At 51.9% G+C, this 26,024-nt stretch overlaps 2 protein-coding genes across 2 annotated transcripts in view; both read right to left on the bottom strand.

Moving 5' to 3' along the window:
* Optix (optix) overlaps window positions 1-18,529 on the bottom strand; it is a 38,945-nt gene extending 20,416 nt beyond the window's left edge. The window contains exon 1 of the mRNA XM_076904613.1: window positions 17,801-18,529. Within this exon, the coding sequence (XP_076760728.1) occupies window positions 17,801-18,444 (644 nt within the window). The 5' untranslated portion in view covers window positions 18,445-18,529. The remainder of the gene's footprint in view (window positions 1-17,800) is intronic.
* LOC143429152 (toll-like receptor 2) overlaps window positions 1-26,024 on the bottom strand; it is a 71,921-nt gene that overhangs the window by 34,839 nt on the left and 11,058 nt on the right. The window lies entirely within an intron of this gene.

Raw genomic sequence — 26,024 nt, 5'->3', positions numbered from 1 at the left:
TTTATAATACCCGCGATTGGTAATCTATTACCATATTATAATACAACTCTTAATAACACGCTGCGTGTAGAAAAATGATGGTCGCGATTATACAACTTTTTATCATCGCGAGTGGGTTTAATAAAAGTTCCTCCGCAGAACCAGTCATCGCGGAGTTAACCTTTCCTTGGATCTCGCTTCGCGAATCGATTATCTTCTGAAAACCGCGGTAACTATAAAAGCAGTTACCTCTTCTACAGTTCTAATCATACGCGAATATCTGTTGGTAAAAAAAAAAGCGTTTAACTCGATACAGATAGAGAGAGAGAGGGAGAGACAGAGAGACCGGTCCACTGATACGATCGTTCGACTCTGACCCGCGGATACAGATAGATTCACGTGGAATCCTCGGCTGGCGTCAGGCACGAGCGGCGATCAATTTTTCTTGAACGTGAGCGCGGACGTCGGGACGTGTAGATATGAAAAATTTCGAGCAGCCGGTAATGAGGTGCGTTCACAAAAGGGCCGCGCGTTCACGTTTGGATAGCCACTGTCATTTGTTCTCGGATCCACGGTCATTTGTCTGCTCACGGGCCGGGCCTGTCTTTTGTTACACCGTCAAAACAGCATTGTGCCGGACTAACGACGTTCATTCGCGCCACCCTCCGCACCGATACACACACCCGTGGTCCGTCGTTTGATTTACGCGAGCGCGCCTCCCCCCGTCTAATCGCGCGTTTATCAAGGTCCTCGACGACGAGCGGACTACTTGCGCGTTACGTCGACGCAGAAGGTGATTCCTTCGAGATCGCAGCCAGTCTTACAAACCAGGCCAATCATCTCGTGGAAACTCTAATAACACGAATTATTAAATAAACCGTGGCACGAAGCTCGTTTCGCAACGCCACGTCCACGTTACAACAACTCTGCCCAGCCGCGCATGTACCCGAGCGAAATAAAAGTGAGAAAACACGAAGGTTCAGCGAGTCGGTTAATTAATGGCGCGTAATTCCTATCGGGTTTTAATAGATATCGCACGCTCGACCGCGGCGTTTAGAGCTGTCGGCGATCGGCGAAACATTAATCAAACTAGTTTCCTAGCGAAATTACAATCCGGTCCGATTTATCGTGGTGTTCTTGCGTACCCTCTCTCGACGGCGTTCGCGACGGAATGCAAATTGCAGATATCATCTGCGCGGGTAATTAGGAGCATGACAATTTTCAGATTCGCGGCTGCGTTCGTTTCGTAGGGTCCGTAATTGGTCGACTGGTTTACGTTTCCTCAAATAATAACGCGAGTCGACATTCTCCAGTGTTATTTCGCTGGAAACCCTCTCGAACGGTCGTTTAAATCGAAACGCAGAAAGTTTTCAGGATAAAAATGGTTTTTTCCTTCTTTTTTACACGATACGTGGCCGTTTCGGTTATTATTATTATTCCGTTGGCGGAGTGTCCTGTAGAATATGGATTCGTTTCGTTGACAATCGGTGGCACCACCCACCGAGATGCTGCGGCTCGGGCTATTAGCATCCGGGAACAATCGACCGCCGCGGGTCATGACAGCACGAGAAACCCTATGAATTTATCGTAATTTTATGTATGGCACAATCAGCGGCCTCGATGGCGGATAAAAAGGAAGGCGAAACGCGTGATTTACTGCCTTTTTAAAGAACGCGGCCGCGAGACCACAGTAGTAGACCCGTGGCTTCGAACTAGACGCGTTGAAACTGATACTTTTGCAAGTCATTTATTAATCTATTCGTGTCAAAAAATTGACGTTAGTTACCCCGTGGCGTTCTTTACCCTTTTTTTCTTCCTTCTTCTAATTAGACGTTATCAAACGGTTTCCGTTACGCAGAATTAAATCAAGCACCGACGATCGACCGTGTCGAACGTCGAGGATTTCGCGGTGTCGCTCGCACGTTCGCGCAAACGATTCCCTAGGTTGTCCCTGAGTCATTACTGTGCCAGGACGTAATTATACAGCTAATGATATATGAGGTGTTCCGAGGCACCGCGCAGATTGCCCGTAAAACCGTGGCATCCCCTTAACTTTCCCGTTAACCAAGTTAATCACACTTCACTCGAACAAACCCATAGCGATATCATAAATTTTCGCGTAGAGGCGAGCAACAAAGTCGCAGAAGCCTCCTGCGGGGCTATCTTTTACCGTCATTTATCCTAACAGGCGGGTACGCGCGAGTGCCCGCCCTTTAATCAATTTTTTCCATATACACCGGGCACGGGGGACCTCCGCGGGCACGTAATAAAATGCACGACACGGACCACGGTTCGATTTATAAATTCGACAACCCTGATGTCCCGGGTAACGAGGGGACTTTTCCAAACGGGACGCCGCGCGTCGCGGGGCACCATCACGGTGGGCCTTTTTGCGCAACCCGGGCCAAGATAAATGACGGGTGGATTAATCGGCCGGTGATCAGTGGAACCAAGGCAGCAAAATTGTGTGTAATCGTCGGCCATGGTGGAAGCCAGTGGCACAAGTTGCCCGTGGTTAATCGGTCCCGCGCGTATATATAGTCGAGTAATTTATGCAGCGTGCAATCACCGCGGCCACGAATTGAGCCAACCGTACGAAAAAGAAGCACCGCGACCAGGAGATTTACTGCGCGCCACAGCCTGATAGACGTCGAGGACAGGAAAACTGGGAACGCGTTCGCGTTCCTCGACGAACAATCCTCGAACCTGAGACATCGATACTCGAACCAAGTACAAATAACACCTTCTACAAACCGTGTTCAGAGGCGTTTGCCAAAGAAGACAGGATCCGACGACTCGCGAAGGCCCACCCAAGGGACGAAGCGTCGCTCTTTCCACCCCCGTGTTCAACGAGGCGCGCCATACCTTCGCGAACTTTCTCGTTCCGATTTTTATCGTGGAAATTAGAACTGGCGTCGAAAACACCACACTGGTGAAACGTATCTGGGCCCAGACGAGGGCGTCTCTTCGACTGCGTGTCCCTGAGTTGAACGCGGATCGGTCCTCGTCCGGTCCGCTTTGCCTAACGATCGGAAACGATGTCGTGGCTCGACGAGGCTGGTACGCTCGGTGCAAAGACCTGGCATACTTTGTAACCTCATATACCGTGTCTAATTGACACGCGAGGCGTAGGGTATCGCGTCGTGGCCGGGCGACGATAATCTGGGAAACACCGAGTCCGGTATTATACTTTATAATAGGAGCGGCCAGCTCGAAGACGGAGCGACGAGGTAAAGGGTGGCGGGCAGACCGACTGGAGGAAGAAAGAGGAACGCGACTTGAAGAAGGGGGGAGTGGAAACGGGGAACGAAACAACGAGGGAATCGACGCCGACATTCAATTTCCTTGCTGGCGACTGGAGGCTACGCTAGGTGGAAGGATAAAGAAAAAAAGGCTAACATGGTTGACCGACGGAAAAAGTCGTCCTGGTGGGCTGTGCCGTAATGTTCGAAGGCTCTTTTATGCCACGCGAGCTGTACGATCGACGCGTAATGAAGACGTATTATTTAATGTACTGTGGCGGCGGGGAATCACCCGCTATCGTGCGCGTTTACACACACGGATAATCTTCGAATTTATGCGGACGGTCGGTGAATTTCATTGGCACACGCTCGCCAACGTTTCCGCGATCGATTCGCGTTCGATTTTCGAGGAGGTTCCCCTTGGCTGTTGCGTGCGCGAATCAAGGATTCGTCTAGCCAAGCGACTAGCTATAAATCTGCACGGTAACGATCCGGTTCCGGATTATGATTTTTTCTTGCGCTCTTTTCTTTGAATAACCACCCTTGCAACGATTAACTCTATTTGGAATGCGAATTCAGTGGGACGTCTGGTCGTTCAACGTCGTGTCTAACTCTTGTTACTTAATCTACTGTCAGTCGTAACTTCAGAGCGGGGAGAGCGAATGAAATATCTGTTTGTACGTTTGTAGTATCGAGTATAAAGCATTTGTATCAGAAAAACCTTCGTGACAAGTATTCGAAAAAGTGCTTCCTACAAGAAATAGGAGACAGTTCAATTTTCATTCAACTATCACTAATTTCGATCATCCTGGACCCAGCGTTAAACAAAGCTCTTCTAATACAATAGACTGCGTCGAATGTTTTTGTGGCCGATGTTATCGTGTCGAATGTTTCGAGAATTTTTAGAGAGATATCATCAGGCTTGACGGCCGATTGGGCACGCTTTTTGCTCGAGATCGGATCGGGGCGCAGGGCGGGGGCGGCGGGGGAAGAAAGGCAAAGCCGAACGGTGAAGTGTGAAAAGGAGAAAAACAAAACACGCTCGTAGGAGCAGCCTCGAATCGAGTGTCACTTGTCTTCGACGCAACGAACGTCCCCCTGGGCACTCGTCGAGTGCGTTCGCCAAGGGGGAGAGAAGCGGTCAAATCGATACAGTGTTTTGTTTTAAGTGACGTTAAAAGGGTCGGACGAGACAAAACACACGGGGCGTACGAGTCGACCAACCCCCTCGTTCCCCTCGTTGCTGATGGAATTTTTAGATACCAGTCTCTGCGTCTTATTGATGAACTATTGTCGCGAAAATCTCAGGATTCTCCTTGCAACCGTCATTTTCATATTCTCCCGCGCGCGTTTCAATCGCGGAAATTTCGACGAACCTCGAAACCCCGCGTTTAAAGCCCGCGAGAGGGGGTGAACCGCGCGTCGCGTCGCGAGGACGCGCTTTGTTTAATAAAACCGCGCAACGAAACATCGACGATTCGATTGAGCGCGGCCGCGGTTGGGGTGGTTTTTTCGCGCGGCGCGCACGAATCGAAAAGAAGCACGGCGCATTAAGTACGAATGAACGTGACGTCGATATAAAATATGCGCGTACGCGGACGAAACGGTGAGAATCCCGCTCGCAATTCCCAGAGCCCTTCCGCCCCTCTGCGTCGACCACCGCTCTCGTATAATACCGTCGGTAATTTTTTCAATTTGCAAAACGTTACACAAAACACGGCCCAGGCGGGACGTGTACGCCTGGCGGTGTTGCCTTCGGTGGTGGCACGGTCGGCGGACACGGTCGATCAAAGCGCCGTGGCATTGTGACGAGAAACACGAATTCCTGGTCTGGAAACGAGTGTTTTAACAACTCCACCCCCCAGTGGCCGGGGCCCAGGGCTCTCTCAAAATCTATTTTCATCGTCGGACAGATGTAACTTCGCTCTCTCGTGGCAGCGACGCGTGCATCGATCGTCAGATGTCTCTCCCGCGCGCCCTCTCCTCTTCAGCCCCTCGTATCCTCGTTCTCTCTCTTCAATCTGCAGTCAATTGTTTCCAGCTAAACTGTTTGCCTTTCAGTCGGCACCCTTTTGCCGCACGGCACCGTCTATTTGCTCCGTTTAATGTGGCGCGCTTTCGAGACTCGCCGAATTTTCCAGCGACAGGGAGAGAGCGAGAAATGGGGTAGGAAAGAGAGTAGCGGTTGTCGTCGAGTTCCACATCGAGGGGGTGAACCGTCGAACGCAAGAAACTTTCCGCGGGGCGAGGCCTTTCTCGCTCGTCTACACGCGTCACGAATTTCATCGAGATTTGCGTAGAGGACCGTACGCAAAAAACTTGTCCGGAGATGAGACGCGCAACGATAGCCGCAAAATCGTTAATTGAAACCGTTAATGATAAGGGTGGCGCGTTCCTATTGAAACGTGCACAAATTCACCGTAAAATCACTCTTTTGTACCCTAGAGAGAAGCGAGGACTCGATAAGTTCGAACCAGTCGTGGTTTCTTCCTTTTTTTCACCCCTCTCCCCGTTCCCCTCTCTTTTCTTTCCTCCGAGGGAGAGGAGCTCTGCGCGTTCACGGTGCGTACGGAGCGTATAAAGCCAGCGGACTGGTTTCCGTCGGTGTTTGTTATTCATTAGTTTTTTAACGTCGAGGGGGGAGCCGGCCGCGTAATTACGACTATAAGTTCCACGTCCTGTACGTCCTAGCCGGGGCACGATGAAATTAAGACGGCACCGCGATAGGTTTTCAATTCGAAAACAATTAATCACCACCACCTCCCGCGCGCGTCCACCGCCTTATCCAGTAACGGCTTAATTATAAAACAATCACGCTCCGCCGGGGCACCGGTACACGTAAAAGGCGATCGAGACGCGAACGAGCCTCTCCCGCTGGAATATGTGCTAAATCATCTACTGGTCGTTTGTTGGCAGGCACCGGGGCCGCCTCCTGGTGTAACTATCAGCCGTGGGGCCAAGAAACGAGAGACGGTGCCTTCGATACTCCGACGATATAATCCGCTCTCGTTCCTCTCTTCGAATCGCGCCACGACCAACGGCTGATACCGCCATGTTTCGTTCTCCATTCGTTGACATTTCAATGTTAAAACGGCACTTTGTTCCGTCATCCTTGGTATACGAAACGTTCGGATTAGTAGGCTCTTAAAATACATAGCCTGTAACAGGAGCATTTCTCCTTCTGGGGTCCCGTACGATAAAAGGAACGACCACCTAAAAGTTTACCCGACAAAAGATTGAGAAGTTCGTTGATCGGGAGTATCGAGGTTTCCCGGGCGGACGGGAATCGTTCCCGAAAGATCATAGGGCTGCCCTTCCACTGGGTTAAGTTTCAAATCCCCGAGAGTCAAGCGTTCACCATTCTACCGGCACAAACGCGAATAATCATAGGGACCCACGCATCGATCCCCCCGTAAACCTATCTTCGCGAGCCACTCTACCGCGCGACGTTTTCCAAAAAACCGGCCAATCCTCCTGCGGGGTTCATCGATCTGTCCGATCTCTCTCCGGTAACCAAAGTCGCCGGCCCTTTACAGAACGCGTCGCACCACCGATCCAGCGCGAAGCTGGACCAAGGGGGACGCACGACGGAACGCCATTCAGCGGGAAGTTCTAAAAAAAAAAAAAAGAAAAAGAAAAAAACCGCAGCCGACGATCCCGCGGAGGGGCCCTCCGTACGGTGGGCCCTCTGGTAATCAGGATGATCGATATCTCGTGCGGTCCTCCGCTCGGTTTCTCCCCCCTCGCCTTGGTCCATCTTCGCTTCTTCTTGTTCTTCTTCTCGTCTTCATTCATGCTCGAGGAATTCCTTCTGTTTACGAGTTCCTGAAGATCGCGGGCCCCCCTGGCCGCTAACCGTCTCGTGGTCAGATTGTCAGCCGCTTAATTAACCGTGAAACGGGCGAGGGGTAGCCGGACACCATAGACGAGACCGCACGATGGCAGGACATTCGATACACCCCCGAACTCGCTCTCTCTCTGTTCGCTTGGGGGCGATAGAAAGAAAGAGGAGGCTCGTCGGTGAAAAAGTGGGTGGTTGCGAGAGAGACGGAGGGTGCACTGGAGTAGATGAGGTTCTCTATACAAGGTAGTCCTTGGAGAGCAACGTTAGGTAGGTTGCTCGAACCAGGTAACCGGACACTCTGATCACGGACCGCTGGAACTCTATATCACAGGTGGTAGTGGCTCCGGTACGAAGGTCCTCTGACTGTCAAAGATGCTCTTTTTATTCCCTTCTAAGAAGCACTTCTGATGGATAGTTGCGGTAATAGCGTATATCGAGATGTATTAGTAGGGAAAACAGAAGGAGATATATCAGGGGGGAACTACCCCTCTTTGAAGCACGGAGACGTTTCCAAGTATCCCAAAATTCTTTTAACCGCGTTCAAAAATTTCTACGCGCAATTTTTCCGCAACGCGAAACGTAGCACAGGTCCAAGACGGTTCTAAACTTGGCAGCAGCGAGTTTCTCCGCTGGCGACTACGGAGCCAACCGCTGGCTGTGACGTTAATTGATTCGTAGCTCGATCGATTAGCGTAATGCTGGCGTGGACTCGATTCGCCTTCGTCAGAGGCCGAACGGTTTCCTGCTACGAGACACCGTCGTCAGAACGAACGGAATCGAACAGGAACTCGATACGAGCCAGAGATTTTCCAGCGACCTTGGCTGCGCCTGCCCCCTCGCCATCCCTCACCCTCCATTAGTACGATATCGTTAATTATCCGACGAGCAGTTGTTGCTGCTGCACGCGTGTAATGAACAGTGTCAGGTGATCGAAGCTCGTTTCAGCGGATCGGTTGGCAGAGCGTTGAGGTCAGCCAGCAACACGACGAGGTGTATCCCCTGGCACCCCTTTCCGAGTTACTTAATATCATGCGATACCGCGCTGGTGATTCATTGCTCGTTACGCGTTCTTCGACACCTGCCTAGGCGCGGGCAACCGGATTTCAATAGACCCAAAACGAACCAGCATCGTCTCGCGAGAGAGAGAGAGAGAGAGAGAAATGTCGACGAACTCGATGGGCCTCGAGAACACCCCGACGATGCTCCCGTTCTGAGTTCGATTCACGGCGATAGAATTTTATATTTCATTTCCGCCGTCTGACGAGGAGCCTCGAATGGATTACGCGGTCCCCGCGCGGGATTTCTTCGCCGCTTCATCAGGTTATTTATCGCGAGTGTATTATACGAAGCGGGGAGAAATAAATGGGGAAGTTGCAAGTACGTTTCAATCGGAGTCTAAGCGGGCAGGATGTAGCCAGCGATATGAAAGAAATTACGAAGCTCAGTATCTCTATCTAGCCTCTGATAAGCTCCTCGTTCGCGACACGAAATTAATTTCCACCATTATTTGTACGTCGCGCAGTGGAACGCGAGTAAGACAGGATACACTCGAGACACGAGAGAGTCTATGAATCTCTTTCCTCCGCTGCCCAGCCCGTGTACAGCCATGCCCTCGACATGAAATCAATTCCCTCGAGACACGTGGCGAGTCCGCGATCGCAGCAATTAAAAATGTCCCGTTACCATGTTGCGGTGCTTCTGGTGGACGTTTTTGGGGACCGCGAATCGCTCGTAAATTCGACCCGCAAACAGGACAGCGGGTATAGGTGGAGTTGAGGCCGTGCGTCGGCATGGGGCACCGTCGCGATATTTCATTTCCAGGTCCCGTGGAACAAAGCGGTGTCGGTAGAGAGGGTATCGGTTACCTCGCGAGCCCCTTCGCGTACCTCGAGTACTCTTTTCAACGCCTTCCACGGGTCCATCCTCCTGCTCGAAGAAAAAAAGAAAAAGGAAAAGCTTCTTCTTCCCTCTCTCTTTCATCTTCTCCGTATGTTCGTTAAAAAAATTTCTCTTTTAATTCGCAAGTCTCCCTCCGTCTCAGTCCAGCGTTCTCCAAAGACGACGCAGCATCCCCCGTCCCTCCCCTCTACCGTAGCGCGGTTCCTCGCCACGGCAATCCGGCTGGACGTTCCTTCTTTTCAGCGCGCATAATACGCTCCTTTAGCCCCCTAATGAGCGGCAATTACGGTGTCTCTACGGCTAACGATCAGTGACGATCGATGATCCCTCTCGCGCGGAGGGTGAGCACGCCCTCCGTGAACCGGCGGTCATTTGTTCGCGCGCGTATCCCGAACAAAACAAAAGGGAGCTGGAAGAGGAGCGTGTATACGGCGGCGCGAGCGGTGTAACGCGTTGTTGAATGAACCGATGAGGTCGCACGTGGTGTGATCATCATCATCATCAGCCGCGGCGCGTTCAACGGGGAAACGACGCCGCGGCGAGATAGCGATCGAAGGCGTGAACGATCACGATGACCGATCACGATCCGCTCGTCAGACAGATGGATAGAATACGTGGTGAAACAAAAGGAGACCCCGCTGCCCTCTCGGGGTTTCGTGCAAACAGACTCTCTCGCGGTGGAAAGGTGCGCGTTCGAGCCTGCATTGTGTTACGCCGAGATTAATGCTCGGGAACCGCAACGGAAGAACTAGCCTAGCACGAGGGACGATTGAATTAGTTTCACTTAGACGCGGCGCGGGAAGCTCGCCTTATCCCCGCTTCGATCGAGGAACAGCGAAACATCGAAAGTCACTGCAATTACGAAAACACGGTAGCCGTATGTGGTACAACACCATCCACGGTGTGCACGATCGAAAGTAACGCGTCAGAGACAAACGGATGAGCTGATTCCGTGGGAACGATGCTCGACGGGTGCCACCAGCGAGAGGATTCCGCGTATGGAGAAGCGGGTCCGCGAAACGACCGTTGAATGAGTTAGCGAAGGTCGATCGGGGTCCATTAACGAAACATCCCCGGTTCAAGTAGAGTTAATCTCCGCATGAATGACAACGCGTCAGCCGCGTTGCGCTTGCGGTTTAATATTAGCGAGACGCGATCAAACGCGTCACGCGACCGAATTATTTATATCGTCCTGTGCAGCGGATCGATAGTCCCCGGCTATTTTCGTGCCCCGATTGATCGTCCGCTGTCACGAGCGCGTGAGAAAGGATCCTTCGACCGAAAACCTCCTTCACGTGATCCGAGGGCAACAATACCGTCATTGATACAGAACGTAAAGTAGAAATAAAACGGAACGGGAGGGAGGCGCGTTCGAGATCGACTCGAACGATTTCAATTCCGTCGAGATAGCCGATCCTTCGATAACGACCCTGTTACGTACCACGAGCGTGCAACGGGTATAGGTGTCCGTCACGGAACAAGATCGTCGACGAAGTTCTCGACAAAGGCTCTGGGCCACGCCGTAGGAGGCATTAAAACCGTTGGATACCGCGCGCAGGAAAAGGGAGGCTCGCGGCGGTGGTCTACGCTAGGAGAGAAATTGCCGGATGCACATCACCCGAACGATTCCGTGTCCGAATCGATATCACCGTACGAATTAGTAGCTTGCGGTCCAATATCTCACCCTAATATTTCGAGCCACGCCGCCCTTCTGACCCCGCTGGCTCGCACCCTGCTCCACCTCCGCGTATGTTTCTGTATCCGCGTTTGTGCGCGCACCGCGTGTGCACGAGGGGGGACCCCCATGGCGATGGCGTGAAAACAGTCACCAGGCGCTCTGCACGTTCCTTCCTGCCTTCCTTGCTCTCGTTCCCTCGCGATCGGCCAGCGTCTCCTCGAGGCGAGACAAAAAGGCGACCGTCACGGAAACAAGTGACAGCGGAACGCACCGCGTCAATTATTGCCGGTTCCTACCTTTTTTCTGTTATTGGTGCACCTAATTGCGCGTCAATGTGTCGCGAACGGGAGATTGGTGGTGAAAGGTGCCCGGAAGGGTGGTCTCGAGCAAGACGTTTCGGATTTGGCGACGCGTGGTCGAGGAGAATTAAGGGTAAAGGACGATTGACGACTATTCTGTTACCAGTATTGTGTATCAGGAACCATTTCAACGAAATATGATGTTCTCAGTGCGGTGTAATAAAATTGCAGTAGCTCGTATCGTAAACGGACCGCGAAGTTTAAGCCAGCTAATATGTACGCACCTGAAAGTGGTAGCATTTTTATACACGGCATAAATTTCAATTCAAGATTATCTGATCAAAGATTGTTTGCGTGAGACGCATTAACGTGATGCGGAAATACATTACAGGATGATATACCGTGCTCTCCGCGGAAGGAGCGTTCGTGGTCTTGTTGCGCGGAGGAAGTGAACCGGACATCGCGGAGCGTGTCCGGAAAGAAAGCGATTGACCAAACATATGATGATCGAAGCATATGATCCTCGGAGGATCGCGTGAATCCTGAACGAGCCACGTGAAATGCGCCGCGAACGGTGACAATTAACAGGCGTCACCGCGATGGTACCGCGACTCGCGATTTCGAGTGCTGTTTTAAAAATGGGGGCGCACCGGTGTTATTTAATTCACCGTTTGTCCTACGGTCCCGTAGAACACGGGTCTGCGGCCGGGGACGGCGCGAGAAACACGAATTTCACGTGATTCGACCGTGCCACCGCCGCACCATCAATCACGTTACATCGTGACAGGGTTTGACAAAAAGCTGCCACGCGAATTCCGTGGCCACCCCGAGATAGAGAGACCGGGGCAGTAATACCAGGCGTTTCTTTTTTCATTGCTTCCTGAATATCGCTCAGAATGTCGAAATACGGAATCATTAGTAACCGCGAGAGAGATCCTCTTCTACCATTCTCCATCGCCGTGCTGGCCATGGTAATCTATCACGAAGGGCTCGTGCGAGCAGGTGTCATGGCAGTCTGCCGCTAATGATCCTGGACATCCAACGTGGAATTAATCATTGCCTTTGTCTCTCCGGTTCTTTTTGCCACGTCGTACGCGACGCCGCGCGGGCTTTTCGGCTCACGCTTATTCCCCTCTTTGCGAATCGTCTGGGGCCCCCGTTCTACCTTCGCTCTGGTCATTATCGTCGTTAACTCATCGCTCGTCCGCTATCCCGCCGATTTCCGACGTTTCCTTAAACGATCGACTTCGTCTTCGAGATCAAAAAGAAGAAGCAAAAAGAAACCCTCGAAGGAGGGGGACACAGAAAATGAAAAGCAAATATATTTCTCGATCAGCGAACTACGATTACGCGTGTACCAATCCTCGCCTCGAGGTTGTAGGTGAAATACGTTGAAATTGAATGACGGTGGCGCATTAACGACGATGGACTAACAACCATGAGATCGTTCAAGTGGAACCGATTAACTCGACCAGGGGAAAGAAACACAAACGGCGGGCTGGTGATTTCCCCGCGTGGGTCGTCGGCGCTTTTCAAAACCGGAATTCTGTCCGTTTCGTCAGACAGCTGTCGTCCTATCCGGCGGTGGACGGATCCAGAGACGCCTGGCGACAAGACGAAACCTTCCTCGCCTCCTCTCTTTCCATATTTCTTTCTATATCGCGGGAGCAAGATTGCGCGACGCGTAACACCGTCTACCCCTTCCACCTCCTCCACCCTCTTCGCCCCTTTCGATGACATTCGCGTCTTTCTTGTATTCCTTTCTCGTTTAGGGTCATCAAGATAACGGAGGAAGATGCCTCTGACTGACGCGCGGTCATCACTGAACGGGCTAACAGGTATTCCTCGCTGGTAATGATTGGCCGGTGCAGGAAACGCTGGCCGCGCGGTCGTAAATCCTCCGGGGCCTCGCTTTACGCTGCTTATTGAAAATTAAAGTGGAATTCTTTGCCGTTTACGCGCCGGCGAATCGGAGACATTATCTCAATCGTCCGTTAATCGAAATCCCCTATCGTCCCTGGCGACTCTCGAGTCTTTCAATGGAATTTTATTAGCGCGATCGACGCAACGACGATGACTGGGTAGAACTCTTTGATATATATCGGAATTGTTTTCGAGAAATTCTTTCCCGTTCGATTCTCAGTCGAAGTGCACTCGAAAAATTTCAATTCGATACCACGCGAGGGACGCTGCCAATAAAACCGAGTACTTCTCGAGGCGAGAATATTTTTTCTAGTTACCGTACGTGTGCACATTCGTAGCTAACAATTCGTTTCGCACCCCTCACGAGTTATGTCACGATAAAGGAGGAAAGGTAACACTTGTACGCTGAGAATTTGTCGAGCGCAAAGAAAGAAAGAAAGGCAACTACCGGCACCCCGCGGATCCTGATGGAACAGAGGCAGAGGGGAGAGATGAGGGTGGAGTGAACGAGGTGGCAGCCAGACAGGATCTGCGTGGAAACGCAAACAGCGCCGGTCTCTAATACACCGGGGACTTTATCAAAATCTGATAACTTCAGAAGCGAAGGCAACACGGCGAAAGAGGAGAGGTGAAACACGCTCGAGCTAAGCCACCCCCGAAAAGCCGCCAACGCGGAGGGTTGTTGAGGTGGTTATCCCCTCTTCCGCGTACTCCTGACATCCCTCCGGATGGAAAGCCTTGCCACTCCTGCGAGCTACGTACCGCCGCCTCCTTCGATGTAACCTGTATTGCGACGCGAGGAAATTTGCGTTCGAGAGACGCGTTTGTACACACCGCGTCGACGGGATTCTTGGTGTCAGCGATATTCGCGGAAACGGCCAGACTATCCTCCCTCGATTCCACGCGGAGTCATCCAGCTCTGACGCTGAATAAACCAGTAACAGAACACTTTTGCAACGAGAAAAACTGGGAGTGCATTCGTCGCGTAAATTATCCTGAACAGATATACTCGTAATAAGAAGAATTGAAGACAAATCGTATCTGCGTTACATTAAGAAGAATCTCGTAACGGGAATGAAAAACTGTGGCGAAGTCCAACCCCTTAACATGGACGTAGGCAACCCCGAAATCTACCCTTCCCACCGCTGTATTCCATTCGGTTTCTGGCGCGAATTATTCAGACGAAATCCACGTTATTCGCGGTTCCACTGGTAAATTGCGATCCGCAAGTTCCCGCAACGTAGCGCGATGTAGAACGTGACCGATTGCGCTCATATAGTAAAGTACCAGCAGGCAGAACGTACGTGTCCCAGCCTCGTCCCCGTAATATATAGCCGCTGCATGGAGATGCGCATACGGACGTCGTCGTCTCTCGTGCATGCACACGCGACACACAGTCGCGCGCAGAGAGACGCTCATTTGTACGTGTACACGAGGAGAGAGAAAGAGAGAGAGAGAGAGAGAGGGAGAGAGAGACAGAGAGAGGGCGAGCGTAGACGTGGAGGCGCACGGGTACGTGTGCAAGTACGTGCGAGCCACGGAGATTGCTCCGGGGCTTTCGGGGTTGAGCATATTGAATAACTCGCTCGCTGGACCGCGAAAATATACCGCGAGGCTGCCAGTATGCGGATCGACGTTCCTGAAAGGACCTTCCAGGATCCTCGGGGCGGGCGCTGTATCCTGTCTACAGTGTCTGCCTAACCCACCCCCCCAGAGCGAAACGACGACGACGACGACGATGACGGCTACGCTGGGGCTGAAAGAGACTCACCGCGCGTGTATTACCAGCCACGCTGGAGATGGAAATGCATCGTCGAGAGAATTTCGCGCAGCTTCGTGCCATTTGTACGGCCTGAAACGAGAATCCGTGTACGCGAGTGGAGGCCTTCTCGTTCTCCACTGTCCCCTCGTTGTCGCAGCCAACCCCCTCGCGCAATCTCGTTCGCGTAACTACCCCGCGACCGCATTCCTCGATACCAGAAACTAACTCCAAAATCGATAGCGGATTCGTTGCGGTGTTTTACCTGCAGATGGTGTACGGGTAATTCCGTTGGCTGTTACGAGCGGACCGCGAGCGAGCAGTTATGGAAAAAGGAACGACGGGATCGCGACGACATCGAATGTTGCGCGAGCCTCGAGTTCGATACGCGAAATCGATGTTTTCGAGAGAACCAACGGAGGCTTTCCGCCCGTGGCTGGGCACGGATGTACGTACGTAAGGGGCGAGGCGGAGGGATCCGTCCGGGGATTCGCTGGATTACGTGCAGGAAAATGTGGCTCGAGGCCAGAAACGGAATGTCGTTACGCTGGGGGTAACGATAGGTACGGGGCCACGGCCATTGTCGGATAACCTGACTAGAATACACACAGCGCTTGTATCGGCGGAAGAGTAAAGAGAATTGGTCATCCGAGCATCTCGAATTTCTTTGCAAATCCATAACGAATCGGAGATCTCTTTCTGGTGGTACGCCCCCTTTTTTTACCCGTCCCGCAAATGCGCGAGTAATTCCTCCGCTCTGCCCTCCCCTTTCTTTTTGCATCGCACCCCATCTGGTTTAGAAGCCAGCAAAATCGAACGGCTTTTACGTTGCTGTTAATACACGTTACCTTGGGAATAATTTTCAACCTGCTCAGACGTTACAGGTATAATTGGACGTGATTAAAAATTTGTAACGTCGAAACGTTCGTAATTGAAAATTCGAAAGTCGAGCGGGTGCTGTGAAAAATTGGGGACGCGAAATGTTCACGTCGCAATTACTCTCTTTCTACTTCACAATGCATACGTGAATAGCCACGCGGGGCATACATTATACTACCAATTGGAATTGAAATCGTTCCTATTCAATGGACGGGGGAAAAGAAAGGCGGAGAAGCAGACGAGCCACGAAACGTTTCATCCAGATGCAAATTCCGGAATTACTACAATTCGTCGCGAGCTTAAACCGCCGGGGAACGGATCTGGACGCAGAGTAAAGACGTCGCAAGACTGAAACGTGTAATCTTTTTCCCGTTGCACGGCCTCATCAAGATCAATTAGACTACCAGCGTAGTCGGATGATCCTCGACGGTTAACGATATATCAATTACAGCATAGACGTAGGTAATAACTATTAATGACTTCATTCAGGGCAGAGTAATTACAGATGTCCGCGCGCGACCGGGAATCTGGGTCGGGACGATTTTAGACCGGCGAACTTGCCAGCTTTCGAGGAGGACAGGCGAGAGAAAAAAATCGTGAAGCGATCCACGACTCCATTTGCGAGTAAAAAACGATCCGTCAGTTTGAAACAAGCTTTCACCCCACATTAACGTGGATTCTCAAGTTTTCCGATGGTCCGTTGGGCAAAACAAATTGAACGCATCCCCCTATTTTCACCCCACCACTCGAAACGCTTTCTTCGCTGTAAAATCGAGAGCGGTCGGGAAAGGTGAACGCGTCTCCGTCGTAAAAAAATAAAACTCTTTACGATACTCCGTCGCTACGTAATAAAAAAAAAAGAGAGAGAGAGAGAAGAGGACTCGTTCCATCGTCCACCCCAACTTTTACACACGTCGAACATACGCAAACTGATATACACTCCTGGGCACGAGGAGCAAACCGCTCTCTTAGAACGGCTTCGTTAGAAACTCGTGAAGGTCTTTCCACTGAAGCTCGTAAATCAGAAGGAAATGCGGGGTCGTATTTCGAAGTTTCGCAGGGTTTAACCGACGTCAGATATACGCTGGGGCCAGAAGGGATCGAGGCGCGTTAGCCACGGGGAAAAACCCACCTTTAGTTTCCACGTAGCGAGGGAAACAATGCCGGCGCTATATTCGGCCACGACAAATACCGGGACAATACCGCCACCAGACGTTACCTGAGATTGAGCTTCCTCGAATCGAAACGACAGGTGGTGGTGCAGCCACTTTTTCTACGATCAACGCCCGAGCGTCGACCCCTTAATGACGACCAGTCGTGACTAATCGAGGGTGGAGCGGATTATCGCTTCCCTTTATTTTATTTTACTAGCTGTGAAATAGTCGAGAACGCCTCGAGAGTTGTGCGGTCCCTGGCTCGCGATCCATCGCGCGTACGAGCAGGTTGTAAATTCGATTTTAATTAACTTTGCCTTGGAATCTGGTTCACGTACAAATGATTCGACGAGTAAGAAAAATCACAGCAGAAAACTGTCCATCGTGACTATGAAACGATGTCCAGGGGTGGATACGGTTATATAATTGGAGGGCTCGTTTCGCGTCCCGTTCGAAACGGAGCGAGCTACGAGATTGACCGGGAACGGTGTTTCGAAGTCGATCCTGGTAGGACTCGCCTATGCAAGGACGTATCGCCAGTCGAGAGCCGTGGAGAGCATCGGCGAAATACAATTTGAAAGACGTAATTCGAAAATCGTTGTTCGCCCGACGGCAGCGACCCTCCGTCGGACGTCAAAATGAAATTACGCGACCCTCCGCGCGGGGACCTTGGGGCAGGCACAAAGGCTCGTTTGCTGAGGACACGGCACAACAATCTGACTAAAGGGACCTAAACCACTAATCGTTTCGCGATTAACTTCCATTAAACGCTACTTAATGAACAAAACTTTCGTATCCTCTTACCGACCAATCGGAACCGTTCACGGGAGACGAACAGCGCGAGATTACAGATTAATTTGTTCTCTTGAATCGCAGAAATCCTCGAACCTCTTGGTTAAAGAGAACGAGTAAAAAACACGGCGCATAATATCGAGGCGGATTATATCCGCGTTTACTTATCAAGCGAATTAAGCATCGACCGCTAATTCATTCGATCTACCTAACTTTCCACGGGAGAACGGTTCATAGAAACTTGGCAAAGTAATTATCGTCGCTACTCAACGAGTTACTTTCAATCCCGTCGATTTATCTGGCGAACAATTAAAAGACAAACTGCGGATAAATAGGTATCTCGTGGACGTACCTGTTCTTCGCGGCAGCAGCTCGATCCCTCTGCCTCCTGTTCTTGAACCAATTTCCAACCTGCGTCGGCGTCAGCCCCGTTGCAGCGGCCAGTTCCCTCTTCTTACCAGGATTCGGGTACGGATCCTGGAGATACCACTCCCTCAACAACGATCTGGTCCTCTCCTTGAAGCAATGCGTCTTCTGTTCCCCGTCCCAGATCGTTCTGGGCAACGGGAATTTCTTCCTGACCCTGTACTTGTCGACTGGGCCCAACGGTCGACCGCGTAGCTTCTCAGCCTCCTGGTAATGCGCCTCGAGCCACATCGCTTGGAGCTTGCCATGGGAGTCCTTGGTGAACTTGTGCCTCTCCAGTATCGCGTACAGCTCCCTGTAGTGTCCTGAGTGGAACGCGACGATCGCTCTCGCTCTGAGCACAGCTTCGCTCTGATTCAATTCCTGGATGTTCGGATGGGCGACGGGAAGGCTCCAGAGGAACCTGGCCAGTCTCTCGATGTCGCCGCTCTCCTCGAGGGTCTCGCAGACGGTCGCGACCTGGCCGACGGTGAACGACAGCGTTGGCAACGCGAAAACCGGAGCAGGCACGATTGGACCGTTCGCGGTGGGCGCCGCGGCACCTGTGCCCGCTGGCGCTACGGCCGACATCTCTTCTCGATCGTCCCCGGTACCAGGATCCACTTACCCCGTGTGCTCTACGAACCGCCGACCGCCTCCTCAGAGCATCGATGTCACCGACTAACACGCTCCCTCGTAAACTCAGGAAACACTCCGACCCGATTTGTGTTTGCTCTTCGCTGTTCTCATCGTGACGCGACACGAACGTCTCTCATCGTCCTCGACTCGTCTCTGTCCCGATCACTCGGTCGGCTACAAGAAAATATCTCACTTCACGACTGTCGCACTGAATCGTATACCGTTTGAACCGAGTAAGACACAGCTCCGAACCTGTCACCAGTCAGTCCCTGCTAAAACGCGACGAAAACCTCGACGCCTATCCAGGACCGTTCCTACGACTCGTGTCACACGACGATCCGGATAACCCACGGAAACGGATGTCCCGCGAACGAATGCCCGATGGTTCCCGTCGTCCTCGCTTCGTACCTCGCGGAGCGAATCTCACCCCCGTGCGCTACCGTTACCCGACTGGCGGCTGCCCACCGGCCGCAGGTAACGCTCCTCCAGGTAGACATCCACGGGGTCACGCCGGACGAAAAAGCGCACGCTGACGTTCTCCTCGGCCACGGGGATATCACGCGAGGCCGCTGTTGCCTGGATCGTATCGGATAGCAAACTGGTTTCGTTTACAAGCCGGCATCTCGGCACCGGCCCTACCCAGCATGATACGTTTGTACGCGCCCGTTGCAACCGGGTAGTCCCGCCGCGGCTCTCGGCGACCTACCTCTACCTCGTCCTCTCGGCTCGCCCCGTCTCGCTCCCACCATCCTGGTTCGCCCCTCGTGTCCTCGTCGATTCTCCCTGCCCCCGGGTACCGAACCGCCGTTCAGGGCCAGCTGGATGAAGGGAGACGGCGATACGGTGCTCGGTGGCCAATGTAGAGGCCACGCCTACCAGCCAGATCAGGATTGGCCGGATCCCATCCACGTAGCCATGGTAACCTTTCTTCGTCCTTCCGTACACCAGTGTCCGTGTTCACGTTTGTGTCCGTTTAATTATCCCTTCCCACGTGCCAGCCAGCAACGCCGTTCCTATCCCACCCTTCGCCACGGTCTCCTGCCTCCCTTCTACGGCTCTCGCCCATCGTCGCACCTTCGCCCCTCGCGCATGGTACCCCTGCCAACCATCCGAACCGCTCCCGCCAGCGACGTCTCTCGCGAACCCTCCCCCTCTCGTTCTTCGTGAACGAGAAGGCAGAGTGAGAGAGAGAGAGAGAGAGAGGGGGACGCGAGTGGGAGCGAAAGAGGGAGATGGGACAGACGCAGAGAGAGAGAACGATCGATGCATCGGGCTGAAAGTGGGACGGAGAGTACGGAAAGCGGGGAAGCAAGGACGGGGAACGCAGGCATGATCCCCACGTTCAACTGCTGCCGTTCCTGCTGCCGTTCCGTACCTTCTGTTGCTCCTGCTGCCGTGATCTCTCCCGACGAGACTCCGCCGCTCTCGTTCGCGTACCACCAGCTAAGGCCCGCCAGGCCTCTTTCGACACTGTTCCTCGCTGTTAACTTCGCGCCATGTCTGTCTGAACTGCGATTCTCGTTTCTGCGGAGGCTCGACTGGTTTGTTGCTCACTAGCTTTTAGAGATGTTCGCATTGTCTGTGGCGGAGTATGGGTTCGATGGATATGTCGTATTGGGGTGTTGAAGACCACTGTTGAACCCTGATGTCAGAGGGTTAACTTGGTCAACGTTCGTTTTAAATTCGTTCGATGTTAACGCGGGTATTGTTGTACGAGCGTTAGTCAGGCTCCAGTAGTAGTTTTCGCTCCATTCTCGATTGTCGAAACAGCGATCGAATCCCATCCCCGTGGTACCAAGGCAATACGTATAGAAGCCCTCCATCGACACGCGCGACTAGATTTCATTCCTCGTCAAGACGACAGGTGCACACGTATCGAGAAGCCGAGGACGCGCGACGGCGCCGAAGGCGTCTCCGTTTTATCGAACGCACAGCCGCCACAGGAGCTTCAGTCTCGTGATAAATATTCTGATTTGTTACTCTGACGTATCCAGGCCGACGTGTCTGCTCCCTAGCCACCGCAATATTGGTCGTCGGCCTTTTTACCAACTTCCCCCGTCGCGCCTCCTCCCTATCTGCCATCGAACACCTTGCAGCCCCGCTAGCAGCCCTTAAGACAGACTTAAACGATTCGCGAAGTCATTCGATAGAAGACGCCATCGGAACCTGAGAGCGTCCTTTTTATCCGAGAGATCGAACGGGATGCACTCGACGATGTTCCTCGCTCTCTTTGGTATCGCATCGCCCAGGACGAGGCGAAAGGAAATATAATCTCGAGCGTCGATGACGAGCCGTCGTTCGCTCGCGCTCGACGATCGCTCGTCCCGTTACACGATCGACACCAGACGATTGGCCCATCGTTAAATCGGATTACGGGGAAAAGCGGGATTACGAGTTTTTCGAAAGACGCCCCCGCGGCCCTTCAGCGCCGCGCGTCCGCGAGTTTTACCGGATACGATCCGGCAACCATCCGTCTGCGCCGCGTCGATCCATATAACAGTCATTACCCGATAGCGGCGCGGGTGGCGAACGGGGTCGCAAAGGGGTGTCGCTTTAGATTTTCAATAGCCGTGGCGCGAAATCGCCTCGCGTAATCTAGCTCGGCGACAATACTGCGCTCGTGGCATTAGAGCCGGATAATGACGCGACTTTGTTACCGGAGGAGTCTACGTAAATTTATGCCACTTTCGACCGGCTATCACTTTGCCCTCGATTACGAGCAGTCGCGTTAAATCGCGTTCCCACCCGCCCGTTCGCGTCCGTTCTCTTCATCGCCCCGTCGCCACGCGGACGGGGGTAGCCTAATCGGTTCGATAAAGGAACGCCTCCCGATTTTTCTGTTTACCATGTTAATACTATTTCGAACACCGTTCCATGGTAGATTTATGGGATTTCGGCTCGCCTCGTCCTCTCTCCTCGTTTCTTCTTTTCTTTTTTTGCTGGCAAACATCAGGCAGGATACTTATCCGCGCTATATATAAATATTGAATATATTATTTATGAAGAACGGAAGAGGAGAGGCCTTGTTCAGCTCGTGGCACAAAGGGTATTAACGCTCGCGTGATTATTTACAATTTGAGTATCTACTTACAGATCCATAACGGGACAGGGATAATCAACAGGAGATTGCATTTTACCAGAGATTTATGACCCGGGTACCGGATTCCGTTGGTCTTCTAAGAGGGTGTTCGAAATCAGGTGTAATGTTTCTGGAAGGTGATTCGCAGCAATCCGAAACACATGTTTTCGCCGAGCACGGGCATTGTAGGGTGGAAAACGCGGGACCTTGGGTTTTCCCCGAGGAATTCCCAAGGATACCAGTCGACTGGGTACGGGCAAACCGGAGACAATGAGGTACCAGCAGACCCCCGCCGTGACTAGTGACCGACCATCAAAATCGAAAGGTGGTAAATACTTATAGGGTCCAATTATCCTTCAACTGGTGGCTTCATTCTTCTCTGGTGCTGTCCATGGGAACCGAGGCTCCTCGATGTTTCTCATTGTCCCTCGTATCGAGAGATTTCGTTTGTTTGCCGATGTACGCCGATGAAGCCTCGCTCCACGGACAATCCTATTATCTATTAAGCTGGAAACAAGCGTTGTACTCTGTATCGATGTTGAGAAACGAAAAAACGCTGGTATCGTTTGTCGAACGGCTCGTTTCTGGTGGCTTTTAATAAGGATCGAGCGATAACTGAATTCGAAAGCTTCTCTCGCGATAGCCCTAATCACCGAGCGTTTGTTTAGGTTTACGAGTTTGCTCTGTCTCTCGTTTAATCGCGTATGCATTATCGGATACATGTATATTATACAACAAATGTTTCTGCGCCCGATACGCTAACCATCGATTATGGTTCAGATCGGTATTACGATAGAGAACGTTTTCTGATTAATGGCTAGATACACGCGCGTTGATATGTACACCGGAGCTTCCAGGAAATCGTTTGCAATCCCGATTGATAGGTCAGATTGCGCATAGCTGGTTGTATAGGCACGCTACCGAGCGGCCATCGAGGACAACGGATTCTTTTTTAGATCGACCTTAACCCTTCTTTAATCTTCCTGAACGGCGAGCAATTAATTGCCCCGCGCGACGAATGAATTCCGCTGATTACGCGCGCTGGTTCGCGCGGACGAACGCCTGTTTATTATCGAAACTAATTAACTTCGTTAGATGTCCAGCTGACGCGTTCTTTAGAATCCTTTGAAACAGCTGCCTCCGTTCGATGTATTTCGCTCGACATTCGATCACGCGAAATTTCATCTTCGATTACCAAAGAAACGACGGATAAACGTGTAACGCGCGTTAACAACGTGAATTCTATCAGCATGGAATATAATAGAATATCGGGCGCGAAATGTCTCGCAGATAAATGTCGCGATAGCAGACAGGTAGGCAGTGAGTATTACATCGCTTCATCGTCCCACCCTCGATTATACGAATCGATCTATCGGGCTATAGTGTCGCTTGTTTGTTGACTTTTCTAGTTAGACAAATGATTCCACCGCACGACAGACCATTTTCGCTTTCCAATTTCCATCCCTGTAATTTGTCCCCTCGCAATTTTTCCTGGTACGCTCTGTGTGCTCTCTCCGCGTTGATAAGTATCCGAATATTTGCTCGATTTCCCGTGGCACCGCGTAAACGTGATATTAGAATACCTAAATCGACGATACGCAGCCGATAGATCCACAAGTTTCAATTATTCACAGTACACTCCGCGAGTACAGAATCGTTCAAAGAGGGTGGCCATTCTCGATAGATTTCTTGATGGTCGCGCGTAAAAATGAACGTCGTCGCATCGTGGACAGTGCCCTGCGATGCGCGTCTGTGACGATAAATAACGAAACGGCGGTAGGTACCCTTATCTGTAATTTAAATCACGCTCCGTCAGAAACGTGGCGAGCGTCCGGATATTTTGAAGCGGTAAAGTATATCCTCGCACGTTCCAGTTTCCAAGGCAATTCCCCGGCCCGTTCCAGCGAACCTTTCATCCTTTCGACCGCGTTCCTCAAACTCGACGGGCAAATCTTTCACTCGGCGGGGCGAGAGAGAAACGCGGCCGCTGCTCTTATCAACCGTCCTGGTAGTAACAAGGCGGCGCGCGTTGGCCCCTGCCCCGCAGAAAGGTTCTTTCATTGAATTCCATCGGTTGCGCCGCTATTACTTTCCGCGATGAGAACTGTCAAGCGTGGCTCGTTACCACCGCGGGTAGATTAATCACGGTCTGGAAAACAAAGAGAGGAAAACGGCGCGGGCCCGTTCGCGCCCCCCGTCCGTGTATCGCCTCGATACGTCGCGTCGCACGCATAATGAATTACGCGCGCGCCGCAGCGGACGCCGCGCCGCGGATTAGGAATATCGAGCGACGACGTACGTTTTGGTGATTCGATGTTCGATGCTCGACGTAGACCAGGAAAGACGAGCGTATATTCTTTTTCGCGCGTTCAATTTCACGCGAAGGAATAATGTAGGATGATGGGTCGTTTCGAGAATGGAACTCGATATGTCGCGCTGCGGATTAGGAATATCGAGCGACGACGTCCGTTTTGGTGATTCGACGTTCGATGCTCGACGTAGATCAGGAAAGACGAACGTACATTCTTCTTCACATGTTCAATTTTACGCGAAGGAATAATGTAGGATGATGGGTTGTTTCGAGAATGGAACTCGATGCTCTCGGGGGTTGATGTAGAGGGCGCTGAACTTTCGCGTTCGTTCCTTTATCGAATTAAATTCTAGATTACAAACAGAGAATAGAATTCAGTTTACATCCAAGCATAGTCAGTAATAGCTAACAAGACACCAGCAAAAACCACGGCTGGATTACTGCGCATTACATCGTCGACTAAAACGTCCCTGTTTGTCGCCGGATTAAACCGTATAAATCACTCGTCGAAACGATTCCGTCGAACGTCGAGCCCCGGAGTCGATCGAACGGGGATGCCCTCGTGCAGCGACGCGAACTTGTGCCGTTGCTGGTTGCTTGCACAGGGAAAGGGGGAGCGCGAGACATATCGTTGTGGGATAATCCTCTTCTGGTTGCGCGGGCTATAGGGTGCCCGCTCCTAATATGGAGGCTTTATTATTTAACAGCATCCTAATGGGGCGTTGCTTGCCCCGGTCCCGTGTATTATTGTGCAACCTCGCGTGCGAGTGCGTTTCAGGGCTGGGGTCGAATCGCATCCGTCTCCATTAAAATCTTCTTTACAGATTATCGAACCTACGCGTATACCTACGTGCAGGACATAACGCCCTGTCTAAACAGAGTCCACCAACGTTGCTTCGTCACTGTACTCGGTGTGGCGTGCCTTCGCCATCGTTCTCGATCTCGAACCGTTCGTTCGTTCGTTCGTTCGCCAGCTACAATTTTCTTCTCGGACGAAATTTCGAAAGCTTAACCTCTCCTGTTATCTGTAGCGATCAGCTAACAGGGTCTAGCCCAAGCTATCCAGGAGAAAGGAGGAAGGTGGTCGGTCTACGTGGGGCAGGGAAAAGTAGTCGGAAAAGTCGAGAAGTCGATTTTTGGGTAGGTCACAAGTGGCGCCTGGGATGTCTCTCCGCGCGGTATGTTTACAGAGGAACCTCGGGAGCCGGGGGGACGAAATTTGAGGTTTCGAGCAACGGGAAGCTTGAAGGCGGATGGGGTGGACGCGTCGGCGAGGGAAAAGCTGGCGCGGATCGCCGCGGAGACCAGGTTCGAGTCTGACGGGGCTCATCTGCGCGATGGCGCCACGGCCATTTGTTTGTTTTACTTTTCTGGGCTGGCTGCCTTCTAACCCGGCCCTCCATCGCTTCTAACCGTGGGTTAATGAGGTCGTTAACGAGGCTCCCACTAATTCCGCTATCTTAGCCGAGAAGCTGCGCCGCACCTTCCTCTCGACCAGATAATATCGTACCTGGTTACGGTTCGGGCGTCATGGTGGTTTTGTTCCGTTCGTTTTGTTCGAGCAGCCACCATGGTGGACCTTGAATCGATGCCTCGCAGGGCTCACCCATCCGTCGAAGGTGAAAATACGTGGCTAGCTTTGCTCGAAGAAGCGGGCACAGACGCCTCTCTTCGCTGCAGTTTCAGCTTTTTCGTTCGTAATACACTTAACGTTACCCGACGCTGTATAATTGATCGTCCGGACGCTTCGTCTGTCGGATTAAGGGCGATCCATATTTTAAATCGTCCCGCGTCTAGCCGCGACACGATCGTCAGACTTTTAAACGGCGCACGTCGCAGAAAATGTATCCCGGCGCGAAAGTGGATTTATTAAAAAATTGCTCTTCTGCGGAATCCTGTTTGCGCGTTCATCTAGCCCGCGCTTTTTTGCCGCGCGCCGGAAAAATCTCATCGTTCACCGTTATATCCGAAATGCGGAAGACTCGCCGCGACAGGCTTTTTCACAACGCGTCTACGTTCTTCCCTTTTCTCTTTTCCCTTCTTTTTTTTCCCCCTTTTTTCCAAATATCCCACCGAAGAGCTCGCCCATGCGCCGATTAAACGTTCCACGCTTTTTTTGCAATCCGCCTTCGACTCTACCTC

This window comes from Xylocopa sonorina, chromosome 11 (assembly GCF_050948175.1).
Source record: "Xylocopa sonorina isolate GNS202 chromosome 11, iyXylSono1_principal, whole genome shotgun sequence".
Taxonomy (NCBI): Eukaryota; Metazoa; Arthropoda; class Insecta; order Hymenoptera; family Apidae; genus Xylocopa; species Xylocopa sonorina.
This window is presented reverse-complemented; position numbering and strand designations above follow the sequence as displayed.